The 16,483-nt window shown below is 50.3% G+C and overlaps 1 protein-coding gene across 6 annotated transcripts in view; it reads left to right on the top strand.

Annotated features, from left to right (window-relative positions):
- GOLGA3 (golgin A3) overlaps positions 1-11,118 on the top strand; it is a 43,068-nt gene extending 31,950 nt beyond the window's left edge. For 3 of the 6 annotated variants that reach the window (XM_031442435.2, XM_010997768.3, XM_010997765.3), the window contains 9 exons: positions 457-600; positions 1,322-1,519; positions 1,989-2,105; positions 4,184-4,323; positions 4,951-5,083; positions 5,302-5,424; positions 6,102-6,266; positions 7,136-7,299; positions 8,041-11,118. In XM_031442435.2, coding sequence (XP_031298295.1) covers positions 457-600; positions 1,322-1,519; positions 1,989-2,105; positions 4,184-4,323; positions 4,951-5,083; positions 5,302-5,424; positions 6,102-6,266; positions 7,136-7,299; positions 8,041-8,257 — 1,401 coding nt within the window. In that variant the 3' untranslated portion in view covers positions 8,258-11,118. Of the gene's footprint in view, positions 1-456; positions 605-1,321; positions 1,520-1,988; positions 2,106-4,183; positions 4,324-4,950; positions 5,084-5,301; positions 5,425-6,101; positions 6,267-7,129; positions 7,300-8,040 lie in introns of those variants that run through there. The other 3 variants (XM_010997767.3, XM_064481371.1, XM_031442436.2) reach the window with 3 other exon arrangements.
- Positions 11,119-16,483: the final 5,365 nt, after the last annotated feature.

The raw sequence follows: 16,483 nt of genomic DNA, 5'->3' as shown, positions 1-16,483 counted from the left end.
GTAGTCGTTCTGTATTGTCAAAGCTTTTTTTTTTTAGTAATTTTTAGAATTTCTGTGATTCAAATTTGTAGAATAGTGGATTTCTTTCTTCACTCTTTATTGTTTTATTTAATTATTTTATTCTGGTGGGGGATGAGGGAGGTAATTAGGTTTATTTATTTTTAGAGGAGGTACTGGTATTGAACCCAGGACCTCGTGCCTGCTAAGCATGCCCTCTACCACTTGAGTTAAACCCTCCCACCTGCTTTCAAAGTGTTTAACTGAAAAAGTACCTTTGTGAGTCACTCCTGCGTGCCTGCTGAGCGTAGTTAACTGTAACCAAGAGGAGAGTCCGGCAGAGAGCATCTCGCCTGTCGAGCGTGGTCAGCAGCCTCATTCTGCCTCTGTGATGTGGGGTCACGTGCTAGGGGAGGCCATGGGGAGACCTGTGACCAGGCTCACCTTCCTGTCCGTCAGGAGAGGATCCAGGCCCTGGAGGCGGAGCTGCAGACCGTCGCCCACAGCAAGACAATGCTAGAGCGGGAGCTCCAAGAGGTCATCGCGATGACTGGCCAGGAGCTGGAGGAGCACCGGGAGAAGGTGCTGGAGCTGGAGGACGAGGTAGGTAGGTCCTGCCATTGTGTGGCCCCGAGCGCAGCTCAGAGGCAGGGAGGGGTCGCCGAGTCATAGCCCAGCCTGTGTGCTCAGCCTCGCCGCCTGGCCGCTGCTCTGGGCCTCTGACTGCCTGTGCTGCCAGACTCCTCACCCGTGTGGTGCCATCAGCTCTCCAGCCAGGCCCTCTGCGTGCCCCCCGCCCTTCAGTAAGGCCATCGGCCACATTCCTGGCGGCTCCCCTGCTGCTCCCAGGTAGAAGCCCTGGTGGCAGGGAAGAAACCGAGCTCAAACTAGCTTCAGCCTTTAGAGGAACTCCATGTAGCCCTCGGGCCCAGAGACAGTTGTGGCGGCAGGTGGTGCCCACACAGCAGCATGGCACTGTTGCCACGGGCTCTCCCTGGGGTCCCAGGTGGCCATCAGGAGCTGTGGGTCTGTGCGCCATCTGAGTCACACGCATGTCTGGGCCCATCTGGGCTCCGACCTGGGGTGTGCTTCTCCAGAAGTATGTGGTCCTCAGGGGAAAGCTGGGCTGTTGGCTGGGGGTCTGGGAAGGGAATAGACTGCGGCCGCTTTCCCAGCTGTGAAGCGAGGGCCCGCTGCATCCGGTGCGTTCCCTGGCTGCTGGCTGCTGCGCTTTGGCTCTAGCTGTTCGGTTTCTGGTGTGCCGTAGCTCCGGGAACTGGGATGTGTAACCACTTGGCTTCAGGGTGACTTTGATTTGTTTCAGCTCCAGGAGTCCAGAGGCTTTAGGAGGAAGATAAAGCGCCTTGAGGAGTCAAATAAGAAGTTGGCTCTTGAGTTAGAACATGAGAGAGGGAAGCTGACGGGCCTGGGACAGTCCAATGCAGCTTTGCGGGAGCACAACAGCATCTTGGAAACAGCTCTGGCCAAGAGGGAAGCAGACCTAGTTCAGCTGAATCTTCAGGTATTGAAACTCTTTTTCCAGAAGCAGAAGGAGACTTTGCAGGCCAGGCAGCCCTCGGAGTGTGTCAGCCGCCTGGTTGGTGTTGAATCATCATCACCACCTGCAGGGCCAAGGTGCAGGAACAGAGGCTCAGGGAATCAGGGGAGGTCTCAAGCCCCTTGTCCCGGCCTTGCTGTGAAGGGGTTTGCGTTTGTAACCCCTGACTTACGTGCATCTTTTGGGTCCCTGTGAGCTGAGGTTGCAGCTTTTGCCATGACAGTCTCCAGAGATGGAATCAGTTCTCGCACCTGCCCTGGCTGTACCCTTGCTGGCAACACGTGATGTCGTGTGCCGCCACAACGCCAGGCCCCCCCATGTGCACGTGGCCCCGATCAGCGTGGCCCATGCCTTCCCCCAGGGCTCCTAGGCTTTGGGAACTTGCCGTCCGCCCGTCCATCTGTCCTCCTCCCACTCGTGGCCTGTGCCGTAGGTGCAGGCGGTTTTGCAGCGCAAGGAAGAGGAGGACCGCCGGGTGCAGCAGCTGGTCCAGGCCCTGCAGGCCGCGCTGCAGAAGGAGAGGTCGACAGCGCACAGCCTGGAGGAGCAGGTGCGTGGCTCCCGCCCGGGTCCAAGTTACAACTCATAGAGCCTTCAGGGCTGTGATTTTCCAGTGTCTGAAGTATTGGTACCCTCGGCACGTAGGTTCCCGTCCAGGAACTTACCGCGTGAACGCCTTTTCTGCCGTGTCCGAGGACAGAGGTGTCATCGTGGTGCTGGTGACAGTGAGAGGCTAGAGAGCCCCCAGGCTCGTCAGTGGAAGAGGGGCTTAGCTTAAACCAAGGCGCCGGCAGGCGGGAGTAAGGCCTGCACACGGCTCTATACCCGCTAGGAAAGACTCCCTGCATGCGTTAGGGAGGGAGTTAGAACACCAGGCTGCAGAGCAGGACGGTGATCCCATTTGTGTTAAAAAAGCAACCAGGAAAAGCAGTCTGGAGACCCTGGGCCATTTTCTGTGTTTGGAGCAGTTTTTCGGGCTGTTGCTGGCCACACTCAGGTGGCCACCAGCACACCAGGCGGCTCCTCCGGCAGTGAGGCCTGCCCCAGCCACCCTGCGGGCTAGCGGGCCCCGCGTTCTCCGTCTCTGCGCCTGTGGTTCCACAGAGCCCTTTCCTCATTAGAATGTCAGCTTCCTGGGACGAGGGCCGCGGCTCCCTCGCCCTCACACCCCAGTGCCTGCACGGAACAGATGCCCAGGGCACGTTGGCTGTGCACATGTTCACGCAGGTGTTTTCTTTTGACCTGGGTTTCGTTTTGGCACACTCCTTATTATTTTCTTTTTAAAAATTTTTTTTATTTTTTAAATTCTTTTTTTGGGTGGGAGGGAATTAGGTTTATTTATTTATGTATTCTTGGAGGAGGTACTGGGGATTTGGGGATTGAACTCGGAACCTCATGCACACTAAGCACACACTCTACCACTGAGCTATACCCTCCCCCCTGTTTTGGCACGTTCTTTCAAAATTTTCCATAATTATGTAGTAGAGATAGAAGAAAACAGTTCTCTATTTCCTGGGTGACACAGTGAAACAGTCTTCTGAAATAGAACTAGTTTTAAGATACGTTGAGAATGTTTGAACATAAACCATTATTGAGTGATTTTTGACCCACATTTGCCGCATCTGCAGCTGACACTCGGTCTCTGGGTGGCGTTGCTCCCCTCTGATGGCTCTGAGCTGGGCCGGCAGCTCTCCCTACCTCTCTCCCCTCATCCTGCCTCTGGTGTGGGAGATGCTCAAGTGTCACTTCTTAGGTTTAGTCCCAGCTTAAAGAAGTTACAACTTCTAGCTAGGTGATGTGTAACTCAAAGTGCTGGGGGCATGAAGTGTATTTGACTTTGATTTCTTTTTTTAAGGGCAGTAATTGTGAATAACGTGTATTCGTTTTTCTAAGTGCATTTGGGCTGATTGTCCCGATTGTAAAAGTAGCACGTGCTAGTAAACAGCTTTGAAGTATATGGAGATTGAAGGACAGACCATCCTGAACCTCTGAGTAGTAACAACCACTGCTCATACCTTCCGTGGGAGGATTTTTCCCACTTACATTTGAGAGTTCTTTCTATATTCATATGTCATATACTGTAACTATTTTTATGAAACTTCTTTAAAAAATTTTTTTTGAAACTTCTTTTAAATGAAGTGCTTGCTAGTGCAATTAGATGAGAAAACTAAATTATTGGAAAGGAAGATGGAAAACACTGATATATTCGGAGAATTTGCTTGTCTTTTTCAAAAACCTTGAGTTAAACTGTTAACTATGCAAAAGCCAGTTATATCGTAAACAGACAATACTCAATAGCTTTATTACAGTGAGACGGTCTGATGGAAAGGTAGACTTCTCCCAAATACGTGAATTGTGAATAAACAAGAAACGTGCAGATGTGCCCGAGGAAGACCAAGAACACCGGGCCCCTCTGTTCAGTCGCAGTTGCCTGCACTGTGCTGCGCGAGCTTGCGGGTCCGGCACGCGTTCGGTGCTTTAGTCCCTGACAGGGACTTGCACGCTTTGGAAGGGGAGCCCGCAAGGCCGGCAGGGATGCGGGTGGCGGGGTGGCTGCTCCTCGCACCCCGGGCACGCACAGCCTGGCTCCGCCTCTGAACTTGCTGCTGCCGCTCTCCACCCACCCAGGTTGCTGCTGCCAAGGCGGAAGCGGGCCATAACCGCCGCCACTTCAGGGCCGCCACCTTAGAGCTGAGCGAGGTGAAGAAGGAGCTGCAGGCCAAGGAGCAGGCGGTGCGGAGGCTGCAGGCAGAGGCCGACGGGCTCCAGTGAGTGCGAGCGGGCACGGGCCAGGCGGCGCCACCGGAGAGCTTCCTGAGGGGCTTCCCTGCCCCCTCCAGTTCGCACACTCAGCACATCAGGCCCTCGGTCTCTCAGCAAGTTGCCAGGGCTCTGGAGGCAAATCTAAGGAGCCATAGAGCCAGTTCTGGCGTCAGGACGCCCGCAGCTTAGCTCTGAAACGCAGGCCCTGACGCCATGCGCCCCCGCCCTGCCTGGCTGGGCCTCCTCCGAGAACAGAGAGCCCTGCGGGCTGTGCCCACCACCGAGCACCGAGGCTCACCGTAGGCGCCCTCTGGGCAAGCCGCGTGTTGCTCAGGGCAGGCATACGTGCTGGGCCCTGCAGGCGCGTGGGTCCCCGTGGCACTTTCCCTCCCATCACAATCTGTGAAATGCGCCAACCCAGCTTCCCTCAGTGGGGGGCTGGGGGAGCAGTGAGGATGAGTGAGGACAGCGCATCGCAGAGTTCCCAGAACAGTCCCCGCCCAGGGTGAGCCGTACATGATTGTCTGTCATTAGGAGTGTCACCAGCACATGCAGCGTCCAACTGACCGCGTCGTAGAGCAGGAAGGGAAAGGGAAGACTGTGACTTCACTCTTCCTTGTTCTTCGTGCTAGGATTCAGGAGGGGAAGCATTCCCAGGAAGTAGCACAGTTCCAGGCAGAGCTGGCCGAGGCCCGGACGCAACTCCAGCTCCTGCAGAAGCAGCTGGACGAGCAGCTGAGCAGAGAGCCCGTGGGAACCCAAGAGGTGAGCCTCCGAGGCAGCTTTCCACCTGCGGTGGATGTGCTTACAGAGCTGGGCTCTGCTGGCTGACACTTCGCTTCATTCCCTATCTCCTCGGAAAGGGATATTTGTTTTTTCTAAGTGTAATATTAAGCAACACGCAGAGATACAGTGAGAGCACTTTTATAATGCAAGAAGGCCATTTGAAAATTCTTTTGCACGTGACTTTTTCCCTTCTCTAGATGGAAAATCTCAAATGGGAGGTGGATCAGAAGGAGAGAGAAATCCAGTCCCTGAAGCAGCAGCTGAACTTGACGGAACAGCAGAGTAAAAAGGAACTGGATGGAATACAGCAGTCATGGCAGGTGTGTGGCATGCAAGGGCCCTGGGGCAGCGTGTCACAAGCTTGTCCCGGTGCTGTGCAGGCGTTCTCGATGGATCGGATATTCTCACCAAACCTTTCTGTAGACATTGTCCCGTTTCAGAGAGAAGCCAGGCCAGGCCGCTGAAGGGTGCTGAGCAGAGATCAGAGACCCTGTGCCCTGGCCTGGGCTGAGCTGTGTGATGTGTACCAGGAACTGGGTCTCACTAAGTCCAAAAACCGAGACAGTACACGTTAGCTCACGCATCTGTGATAAGCATCTCTAGGAAGAAATGTGTGGAGAGTCTTGACGACTTGAGAGAAGGATCAGGGCCACGACTCTGCTGAGATTCCTCCCTGTAGGTGGATGGCTTGAGGAGCAATCAGAACGGCTTTGTGTTCTGTCCTAGGGGTAGTTAGGCTTCTGACCTTGGGATATGAACAGGCACCTCGGGGTTCACTGTAGAATGTAGGAAAACCACCAGCTCCTGGGCAGAGGCGCTGACATTTGGGCCAGAAGATGGAGGCCAGGCTCCGGGAGAGGAGCTGTGCTGGGGAGGGAGCGTCGGGTAAAAAGCGATCCTGTAGACACTCGCCCCTTGGGATGGTGACCTACAGATGAAGATTTTAGCAGTGGTTCAAGTGTTTCAGTTTCTGAAAACCTGACTTCCCTCCCTTTAGAACATTAAAGCTGAGCTGGAGATGGTGCGGGGAGACCTGTCCATGACCCAGAAAGACAAGTTCACGCTTCAGGCTAAAGTGTCAGAACTGAAGAACAACATGAAGACTCTACTTCAGCAAAACCAGCAGCTCCAGCTGGACCTGCGACGTGGTGCGGCCAAGACGGTCAGCGGCCCACGTAGACGTGTTGGTGGGAGGCTGTCGGGTTTCCTGGTCATTCAGTTACGGAGTTGACTCACCCAACATCGAGCGACTGTTGTGTGAAAATAGGTGATGAGGGAGTGTTCTGCTGCGACACCAGGCCAGATCACTGCCTTGGTGCCTTTCCCCCACAATTCCAGGGCTGTCTTACTGCAATACGTCTCACAGGCCACACAAGGGTGTGGAGCTCGTGCGTTAACAAGGGCCTCTGGCCCTCTCGGTGAGCCTAGCAGGGACCTGACAGCTACCAGCACGGGCTCGGGGCTCAGGGACCCCGAAAGCCACTGTCATGAGCCCTGCTCAGGTTGTATGTTTACACACCGTTTGTCTTTCTCCTCGGTCCGTATAAATGTTTTGCAAAGAAATCGCTCTGATCCAGAGGTTTACTCAGCCTGGTTAAGTATCTGTGGCAAAGGTTTGAAGTCCTAGGTAGGGAGGTGTCTTAGGAGTTGAAAACGTAACTTAATTTCTTAGGGAAACTCAGCGTCCAGGCTGTGGAAAGCCCCACAGTCGTGCTCACACCTGGGGGGCCTTCAGCCCTGTCCGCCCCATCCGCCCAAGGAGCCAGGCCTGGATGTTTGTCACATGCGTCAGAAAGGTGGCTCTTTATTCAGCCCCCATTTCGTGAACCCCTGCGGTGGCCAGCTCTGCTGATTTGTTTATTTTGTTAATTGAAGTATAGTTGGGTCTGCTGATTTGGAACTAGCAGGATATGCCTTCCTGAGGCCCCAGGGATGCTGGGGAGGCACCTCTGGAAGCAGTCGGGGTGGTGGAGCCCCACCAGCAGCCTCCTGGGGGACGGGGGCAGCTAACTCTGTCCCTTTTGAAATCAGAGGAAGGAGCGGAAAGGCGACGCCAGCTCTTCCAGCCCCGTGACGCCAGTGAAGGTCCCCGACTGCCCCGTCCCCGCCTCGCTGCTGGAGGAGCTGCTGCGACCCCCACCGGCCGTCAGCAAGGAGCCCCTCAAGAACCTCAACAGCTGCCTGCAGCAGCTCAAGTACGACCTGCTTCTGGGCCCCGGCACTGAGTCCTTCTGATTAAGTGGCACCTTTAACCCAGAAGGAGCTTCCCTGTTGCCAGCGCTGCCTACCCAGCAGAAGCTGAGCAGCTCTGTGTTCAGGGTCACATGCCTCTCAAGCCACTTGTTTTGTGTTTTGGGGGGAGGTAATTAGGTTGGTTTGTTTATTTTTTAGAGGAGGGACTGGGGATTGAACCCAGCACCTTGCACGTGCTAGGCATGCGCTTTGCCACTTGAGCTACACCCTTCCCTCCTCAAGCCACTTATTAAGGGGGGGCTGCCCAGGGCCAAACGACCTGAGACGCCTCCAGCCACAGGGCTGCGCCCTCAGAAAGGCAGCAGCGGGAGGCCAGTGTTGGGAGGATGGGGCCCTGTGTCCTTTGACCCCGTGGCTGGAAGCCGTGAGGGGCGGACCCTCGACTGTCTTTCCCACGTTGTCCCCAAGCAGAGGCCCGTGTGGGGCACCGCATGGCCAGTTGGCCTCTGCAGGGTGCCGAGAAAACTGCCCAGGATCCCTCTCGTTCTGCGACCCCACCACTTTCCCAGTCCAAGTAGAGAGGTTCCCTTGGTCCCAGAAGGCACCACGCATGAGCCAGCTGCCGTCCCGTTCAGGGTCACTGGGGCGAGTCTGCGGCGACTGCTGTGTCTCAGGGCAGGGACGACGTTGTTGCCGGCTCTCCCCTGACCGCGCTCCCTCCTCTGCCTCCCCCGTCTCCCCAGGCAGGAGATGGACAGCCTGCAGCGCCAGATGGAGGCTCACACGGTCACTGTGCACGAGTCGCTGTCCTCATGGACTCAGGGGGACCCCGCCGGCCCCGCCCCGTCGGGAGATCACGCCAACCCCAGAGGGGACACGAAGCGACACAGTCAGGGCAGGGCCTCTGAAGAGGGGCTTGGAACAGCGACCACCCAGCAGCCCCACCCCGAGTGTTCGTAGCTACCCAGAGGAATGTCCTCGTACCGATGTTGCTCATTGGACCGTGCGCTCTGTGTTTCTCTAAGATGAGATTTAAGGTTTGCATTTGCCTCTACAAGGAGCACAGCAGGGCGAGAGCCCAGGGTCAACAAATCGTCATTTGCAGATCACAACCAGCTTTTCTCCTGAAATGACCAAATCTTGAAAACCTCATTTAGATCTCAGAGGGACGTCTTGAACGTACCCAAAGGGTTACTTGCAGAAGGAGATCTCTTAGGACGACAGTGGGCGCTGCTCTCAGACGGTCAGTGGTGGGGTCACCACACTCTGGGTCTGGTTTCTCACTGTCCTGTTTGATTCAGGAAGAGTTTTCCCTCCCTGCAGAAGTGAGACTCCATTTGCACCTTTGGTCTTTATTTTATTTTATTTTCAATACCATCCCTCCATAGAATGTGCATAGAAATCCTGAAAAATCATAATCTAATCTTTTAAAAGTATATGCTCACCTTATTTAAGAATGACCTGAACTGTCTTTTTGTCGATGGCCTTTCTGAAAATCTGCTGTTAGGAAATAATATATGTGTAGGATTTAGGAACGTCAGACAGAAAATTATATTTTAAGAAAGGTAATTATTTTATTCACCTTCTAAAACCAAATATCCTTAGACAGAAGTTCTTTGTTATTTCTGTTTCACTTTATTTTGAGATTCTTTCCTCATCCTGCATGCACAATGTCCACCTGTCTGACTCCTGGCCCTATGTGGCCTCACTCACCGTGGCCGACCCCTGGGTGGGCGGGATGTCAGGATGCCGAACTTGAAGTCAGAGCTCCCGGGTGTGTGAGGGTCCACCTAGGGCACCTCGGCACTGCATGGTTGACTGTGAGACTCGAGGTTTGTGCATTTGTCCCCAGTTTGCTGAGATGTCCTAAAATAGTGTTTACTGTTCTGAGTCAGAGGAGAGAGGGAGGGTGTGGGACCCCCGCGCAGGCTGCTGGTCTGAAGATGACGTCTGTGGTGATACTGACCAGGCCAGATCCGCTCCTGCCACCGTGTCACCCGAGTCTCGTCGGTGCAGAAAGCAGCGCGGTGTTTTCAGTCGTTCCTCTTCTCTCACGATCTGCTGTAGAAGGTTAAGTCCTAAGGTTAAAGTGGCAATAACCACAAGGACATCTGGTATTGGAAAAAAAATTCCCCCAGCAGGTAATAGAACTTCTAAAATACGTACGTCATTGGTACAGGGTTAATCTTGGAAATTATACTTGAAAACTTCATTATAAATATATCCTTCTTTGCCTCCGAGGTTGGAATCATTTTTGACAAGATTGTTTTTGTGCCCTGGGGAAAGAAAAGTGTAATTTATGTTCTCACTTCTTTCGGCTGCACTCTGTTGTTTTCATCTTTAGAGCCAAGAAATCACACACAGCCTCCTTCTGTAGCTGCTTCCTGACTGCTTGCTGAGGTCTTCCGTGAATGCTGGTCACGGTCATTTCTTCTTAGGAAAGGATGAACGAATCCTGAAGACGTCCATCAGGAGAAAGCCAATCTCTGTTCCTTGGCCCTGTTTTCCTCTGCCGCGTCACCCTCCGTGTGCGTGTGCCCTTGTGGGGGGCCTGTGTGTGTGTGTGCCCGTGCCCTCCCACGTCACCTGGTGACGAGGGTGCAGCCTCGTCCTTTGGTTCTGGCAGCGCCTGGCTGTCCACTTCCAGCCACAGCGATGCCTCATGTGTGTCTGGTCGCAGTTCCCCATCCGGGGCTCTTGTGTTCAGGCTTCCTCAATACATCATCTTGAAAGAGGAAGCTGGGTTTTTGACTCACTTGCTCTTGATTTGTAGGGGGTTTTTTTGGCTCTTTGGTTTTCTATGTCCAAGGGACTTTACTGGCACAGCTACCTCCCAGAGTTAGGTTCTTGAGTGAGTGACGTTGGAAATGTTCTGCTGTGGGCAGAAGGGGGAAATAGGAACGTGCTCACGGAAGACAGCAGTCAGCTCTGGAGCACTTACAAAGGCAAGCCCGCCATTGCGTTGTGTTGGTGTCTGTAGTTCATCTGTACGATGGATACTGTATGTCGCGTCCTCGGCTTGGACACTTCATGCTATTATTACGTGTTTTTCTTACGTCCCAAAGATAACTTATTGCAACGTGGTTATTGCTGATTTCTCCACGGTGCACATCAGATAGATGCCACGTCTTATAGATTTACACGCCTTCATTCTGCTGTTTAGAAGCTATCACAGGCAGTGTTTTTGACAGCGTGTGAAACTGGCTCGTATCCTGGCCTGGGGTCCAGGACCAGGACGGGCCTCGAGGGAGGCAGCCTGTGGAAGGCTGCATTAGGAAGATTCTCGTTAAACGCTCTCAGTTTAAAGACTCTTGTTGCAGTGGCAAAAGCCACAGCCTGCAGAGTCCCCACGACATAAGCTCCCACTTCCATGAGTGTTTTTTTTAATAAAAACTAAATGTCGTGCGTAAAGATTTCTAATATTGAAACGGACCAGTGTACCTGAAAGAGAAATGTCCTGGACCCCACAACGTGTGCGACGCTGGGGTGTGTGGGACCCTCTGAGCCTTATTCAAACAAGTCCACTCACCGTGTTCCAGGCGAGTCTCACGGTATGGTGGTCCCAGGTTATGATGGGTCCTTGAGAGTAATGTTTTAGAGGGTCTTGAAAACTCAGTGGTTTTAAGTTATTCGTGTCTCTTAACAATGTCCTCACAAAAAGGGAGTCCTCGGGTTGGGGCCGTTCAGGGGAAAGGTTGTCACCACGCACAACGGATTGTAACTTTAAAAAGCATGTTGATTTTTTTTTTTATATCAATTCAAGCGTGCTTGGGAATTCCTTGAATTTGTGCAATAAACTATTTTTTGTTAAAGACTTTTTACATTTCATTGTGGGGGTGGCTTCATTTTAATGTTTATATTTCAGCACATTTGGAAGTAACTTTTCTGTCCAGTTATAAACTCTGGTCAAATACTTGACTAAGAGAAATGCTGCGGCTCCCCAGTTTTGCCTTTTTCGTTCATACTTTTTTTGATCAGTAAGAATCTTCAGTTAAATATTAGTATTAATAACCAGCATGGTTTAAAAAAAGAGAAAAAAAGCACAGAGAAGGAGAAGCCAGCCGGCAGCACAGGATTTGGTTTTGCGGTGGGGCTGACACTTTCCCTAGGCCTCCACCGGGTTAGCGTCCATACCCAGGGGTCAGGGAGCACACGTACTACCTTATCTGAATGAAGACTCTGACCGCCTCTTTTTGTGGCCTTAGCTTCCTGAAAGGTTGAAGATGCAGATTTTCTTTCCTGCAGTAATCATGAGGGACATGGTTCTATGTATCTGAACTCTTCCCTTTTCTTATAAAGTTGCTGGACATATGCAGGCACTGATGAGCTAACAAGTCGATGGATTTACTTTTCTTTTTTTTTTTTTTTGCTGGAGGTACTGGGGATTGAACCCAGGACCTTGTGCATGCTAGGCATGTGCTCTACCACTGAGCTATACCTCCCCCTGGATTTACCTTTATGTTGTATCTCCTTCATCAAATAGGTGTTCTGTGCTAACCTACCCTTAACAGTCCCGCAGTGGGTGTTGCAGGAGTGGTCTAGGCTCAGATGGCCAGCCGCTTCCTGGCCTAGAGGAGGTGTAATTGCCGGTGGAAACCTGTGGTGAGTGTGGGACCGGGGACTTGGCGCCGAGGGGCGGCTCGGTGTTTAAAAATCACCAGATCAGGCAGTTTCATCCCTTGTGCAGACTTCGTGGGGAAGATGAATAGAATTATTGATGCCACTGATGTGCAGTGTGATGGATAAACACGAGGGCTGTTGGAAGAGCATCCAAGCCTTTCCCTGAGAAGGAATTCTGTGCAATCAGTAACTTCTCCGACCAGAAGCAGCCTGCCTGTATGCAGGTTTTCACTTAACAAAGAATGTGGCAGATTCCGGTAAAAAGTATGCTTTGGTGACATCTTTCCCCAGAAGCGTGGGAAACAATATTCTGTGTGGCTGATCCCTTCACTGGCCTGTTTGGCGTGGGGTGCAGCTCCTGCACCAGGTCCTTTCTCAGGCCCGAGCTTGGCACCCGGCTGGAAGGGGCACCTCTGGGAGCTTGCGGCAGGTCTGGACTCCACCTGGGAACAGTCTCTGCTCAGGAAGTTCTTGGAGGACGATCGTTTCATTTGTGAGCTTTCCACGAGTGCTCAAATGCGCATTTCTAAATACTCGGTGGACATTTCAAAGTGATTTCCACAGTCCTTAAACCTCAATGTGTTGAATCGCCTCACCTCCTTCCAGAAAATGGGCCCTTCCTTGGCTGACTTCCCTATGACAGCGATCTGTCCCTCTGATCTCTTAGCCCCCCGGGTTTCCTGTCCTCAGCATCCTTTTTCTTTTCTTTTTTCTTTTGGTAATAAAATGGTGTTTTCAGCATCCTTCTTGTTGCTGGCCTGGCCCAGCCCAGCCCACAGCTCCTTCCGTGTCGCTGTTTCACGAATCCTCCCTTCTGTGCAACAGCCTGGAACCCAGCTGAGTTCGGGAGCCGGCCCCGGAATGGTCTCTGGGCCTTCCGAATCGCCCTCTTCCCGCTGCTGCCTGCAGCACACGTTTGCTGACTCCGGCCGAGCAAGCAGGACTGAGTTCAGTGCACACAGCTCAGCTTGCAGACCTGCTACCATGACCCCAGTCCACCTCAGTTCTATCCACACTGACTGGCTTCCACAGTGATCAGTCGTGCTCTGCTGCAGGGAGCTGCAGGTGCACTCTGTAGGCAGGAGGCTCTGTCCCCCAGGCATTGGGGTGCTGCCCAGGTGTGTCCCTTCTGGGCCAGAGTGTTGACTGGGGGTCATCTGTTGTACAGAGTGACCCAGCCTCGCCTGTTGCCTCCGCTCAGTCACTGGGCCACAGGATGTGGTGTCTGGCTGGACAGCAGTGTGTCCAGCAACAGCTTGGAGACTCTGTTATGAAGAAACAGAGAATGGGTGCTGCTGGCCACAGCATCTCTCATAATTCAGATCTCTCGAGTCATGCTCTGAATTACTAGGATCTGTGATTACTGAAACAAATCCCTCATGATGGGGGTGACCCTGCTACCCCTTAAAGATTCGGATATGGAGAGAGAGAGAGATATATATATATATACACACACACACATACACATACATATACATACATGTATATGTATACATACACACACATAACTTTTCTGTTTTTTATTTTTATTTTTCAGTGGAGGGGAGGCAATTAGGTTTATTTATTTATTATTATTTTTTAATGAAGGTACTGGGGATTGAATCCAGGACCTCATGCATCCTAAGCATGCGCTCCACCACTTGAGCTAAACTGTCCCCACTAACTTTCCTGTTTTTTAAACCATTAAAGAAGTAGTAACACCAGCTAATGTTTATTAAGTCCTCGCTGTGGCTCTGTAGCAAGGGCTTGGCATGTATGAATCCTCACCTCTGACAGAGATGCAACTGTCATCCTGTTCTACTGAGAAAACTGAAGCACAGGGAGATTATTTCACCAAAAGTTTACCCAGCAGGCAGGGGCGGTCTGGGGAGCGGCTGGAGACAGACACCTGTTCTCAGGTACTTAGTAATTAAAAATGAAAAATGGTAAGATTTCATTCTAACAAGGTGCACTTTATTTCTTTTTTTGGGTGTATTTTTTTTTCACTTTTTTTTTAGGTTGAAGTATAGTCAGTTTATAATGTGTCATTTATGTCTTTTTAAATGTAGACAAAATGGATACTAAAAAGACATCCAGATGGCCAACAAGCACATGAAAAGATGCTCAACATTACTAATTGTTAGATTAGTATGCAAATCAAAACTACAATGAGGTACCACCTCACACCAGCCAGAAAAACTGTCATTAAAAAGTCTACAAACAATAAATGCTAGAGAGGGTGTGGCAAAAGGGAACCCTCCTACATGGTTGGTGGGAATGTGGGAATGTAAGTTGGTGCAGCCACTATGGAGGACAGTATGGAGATTCCTCAAAAAAACTAAAAATAGACTTACCATATGATCCAGTAATCCCACTCCTGGGCATATATCTGGAGGAAAATATAATTTGAAAAGCCACATGCACCCCAGTGTTCACAGCAGCACTGTTTACAATAGTGAAGACACGGAAACAGCCTAAATGTCCATCAACAGATGACTGATTGGATAAAGAAGTTGTGATGTGTTTATACAATGGAATACTACTCAGCCACAAAAAAGAATAAAATAATGCCATTTGCAGCAACATGGATGGACCTGGAGACTGTCATTCTAAGTGAAGTAAGCCAGAAAGAAAAAGAAAAATATATAGTATCACTCACATGTGGAATCAAAAAAAAAAAAAGACAAAAGTGAACTTATCTACAAAACAGAGACAGACTCACAGACATAGAGAACAAACTTACGGTTACCAGGGGATAAAGGGAGTAGGAAAGGATAAATTGGGAATTCAAAATTTGCACCTCTTGGGGAGTGATGGAAATGTTAGCTGTCTTGATTGTGGTGGTGGTTTCATGGGTGTGTACATCTACCAAATTCATCAAATTGTACATCTGAAATATGTGTAGTTTACTGTATAGGAATCATACCACAATAAAGGTGTTAAAAAATAACCTGACATTAAAAAAGGCACAGATTTTCAGTGTGAATTTGATGAGTTTTGACAAATGTCAACCAACATGCATCTGTGTTACCATCAACCCAAGTAAAATGTGGAACATCTCTTTCACAATGAAAGTCCCCTGCTTCCCCTCCTAGTTCACCACACCACTCACAGACAATCCCTGTTCTGATTTCTTTCACCATAAGTTTTGGCTGTTCTTGAAACTCCTATAAACAGAATCATGTAGTGCCACTTTTGTGTGAGGGTTCTTTTGCTTAATATGGCTTTCAAGTCCATCTACCTTGTTGCTGAATAATAAACTTCTATAGGATTATCACGTGAGAACTCCAAATTTGTTTATGCATCCTTCTAGGGTTTATTCAAACCCCTGGGTGTTTCCTATTTGGGCTGTTATAAATAAAGCTGCTATGAACATTCTGTGAACGCCCATTTTCATAGCTAAGGATGCACTGCTGAGCCACAGGGAGGACTGCATTTGACTTTACAAGAAACTGCCTCATAGTTTTCAAAGTGGCTAGCTCATTTTACACTCCTAACAGCAGTGTATGAGAATTACAAAACTGTTCCATATCTTCACCAAATTTTCATACTGTCTGTCTTCTAATTTTAACCATTCTGGTAGGTATAAAGTAGTATCTTTTTGTGGGTTTAATTTGCATTTTTTACTCATTCTCAAATTCACTGACTCTTCTGTTGTGCTCAGTTGACTGTTAGTACCGTCTAATTAATTTTTTTTGAACCAAGGATGTTAATTTTATTTCTTTAGGGTTATTTTTTCTATTAAAAAAAGGTATAAATTACACAGGAAAATTCACCCTTTTTAAATATTAGCTATCTTGATTGTGGTGGTGGCTTCGTAAGTGAGTACAACTATTAAAATTCAAGTTGTACATTTGAAATCTGTGTAGTTCACTGTACAGGAACCAGACCACAATAAAGGCGCTTTTTTAAAAGTTCGCCCTTCTTAATTACACACGTCTGAGAGTTTCGACCGGCCTATGCAGTTGTGTGACACCACTACAATCAAGACAGAACAGTTCCATCAGTCCCTCAAGTTCCCTAGGCCCCTTGGTAGTCAACCTTCCCCGCTGGCGGCGACCACTCCCCTGCTGCCGGGCCACTTGCGCGGATGCCCTGGGAATGGGGTCACACAGCGTGGAGCCTGACAGGACATCCGCGGTCCAGCGGCTTTCATACGTGTCTGGGAAGCCTTGGGTGCCCCCAGGGCTAGGGTAGTGAGAAAGCAAACTGCCCCGTAAGAACGTTTTTAAATCCAGGTAAAGCAGGGCAACGTCTGCTGCAAAGGTGGAGCACCACTTCTCCGCGCGCAGCGGCTGGGAAGTCGGCTGGCTTGGCGTGGGGACACTTGCCCTGTAAAATTGTGAGCCGTCAGAAGCTTTGCCGTTTGAAAGTTTATCAATAAAATATATAAAAACAGATTTTTAAAAAACCACGTTGCTTCTGTATAGCACATGGAACTATATTAAATATCTTGTAATAAGCTTTAATGAAGAATATGAAAATGAATATACGTACATGTATGACTGAAACATGCTGCTGTACGCCAAAAACTGACACATTGTAACTGACTATACTTTAATTAAAAAAAAGAAAGAAAGGGCATCC

Source organism: Camelus dromedarius, chromosome 31, assembly GCF_036321535.1.
Source record: "Camelus dromedarius isolate mCamDro1 chromosome 31, mCamDro1.pat, whole genome shotgun sequence".
Classification (NCBI taxonomy): Eukaryota; Metazoa; Chordata; class Mammalia; order Artiodactyla; family Camelidae; genus Camelus; species Camelus dromedarius.
Note: the sequence above shows the minus strand (reverse complement) of the source record. Positions and strands in the feature narration are given on the sequence as shown.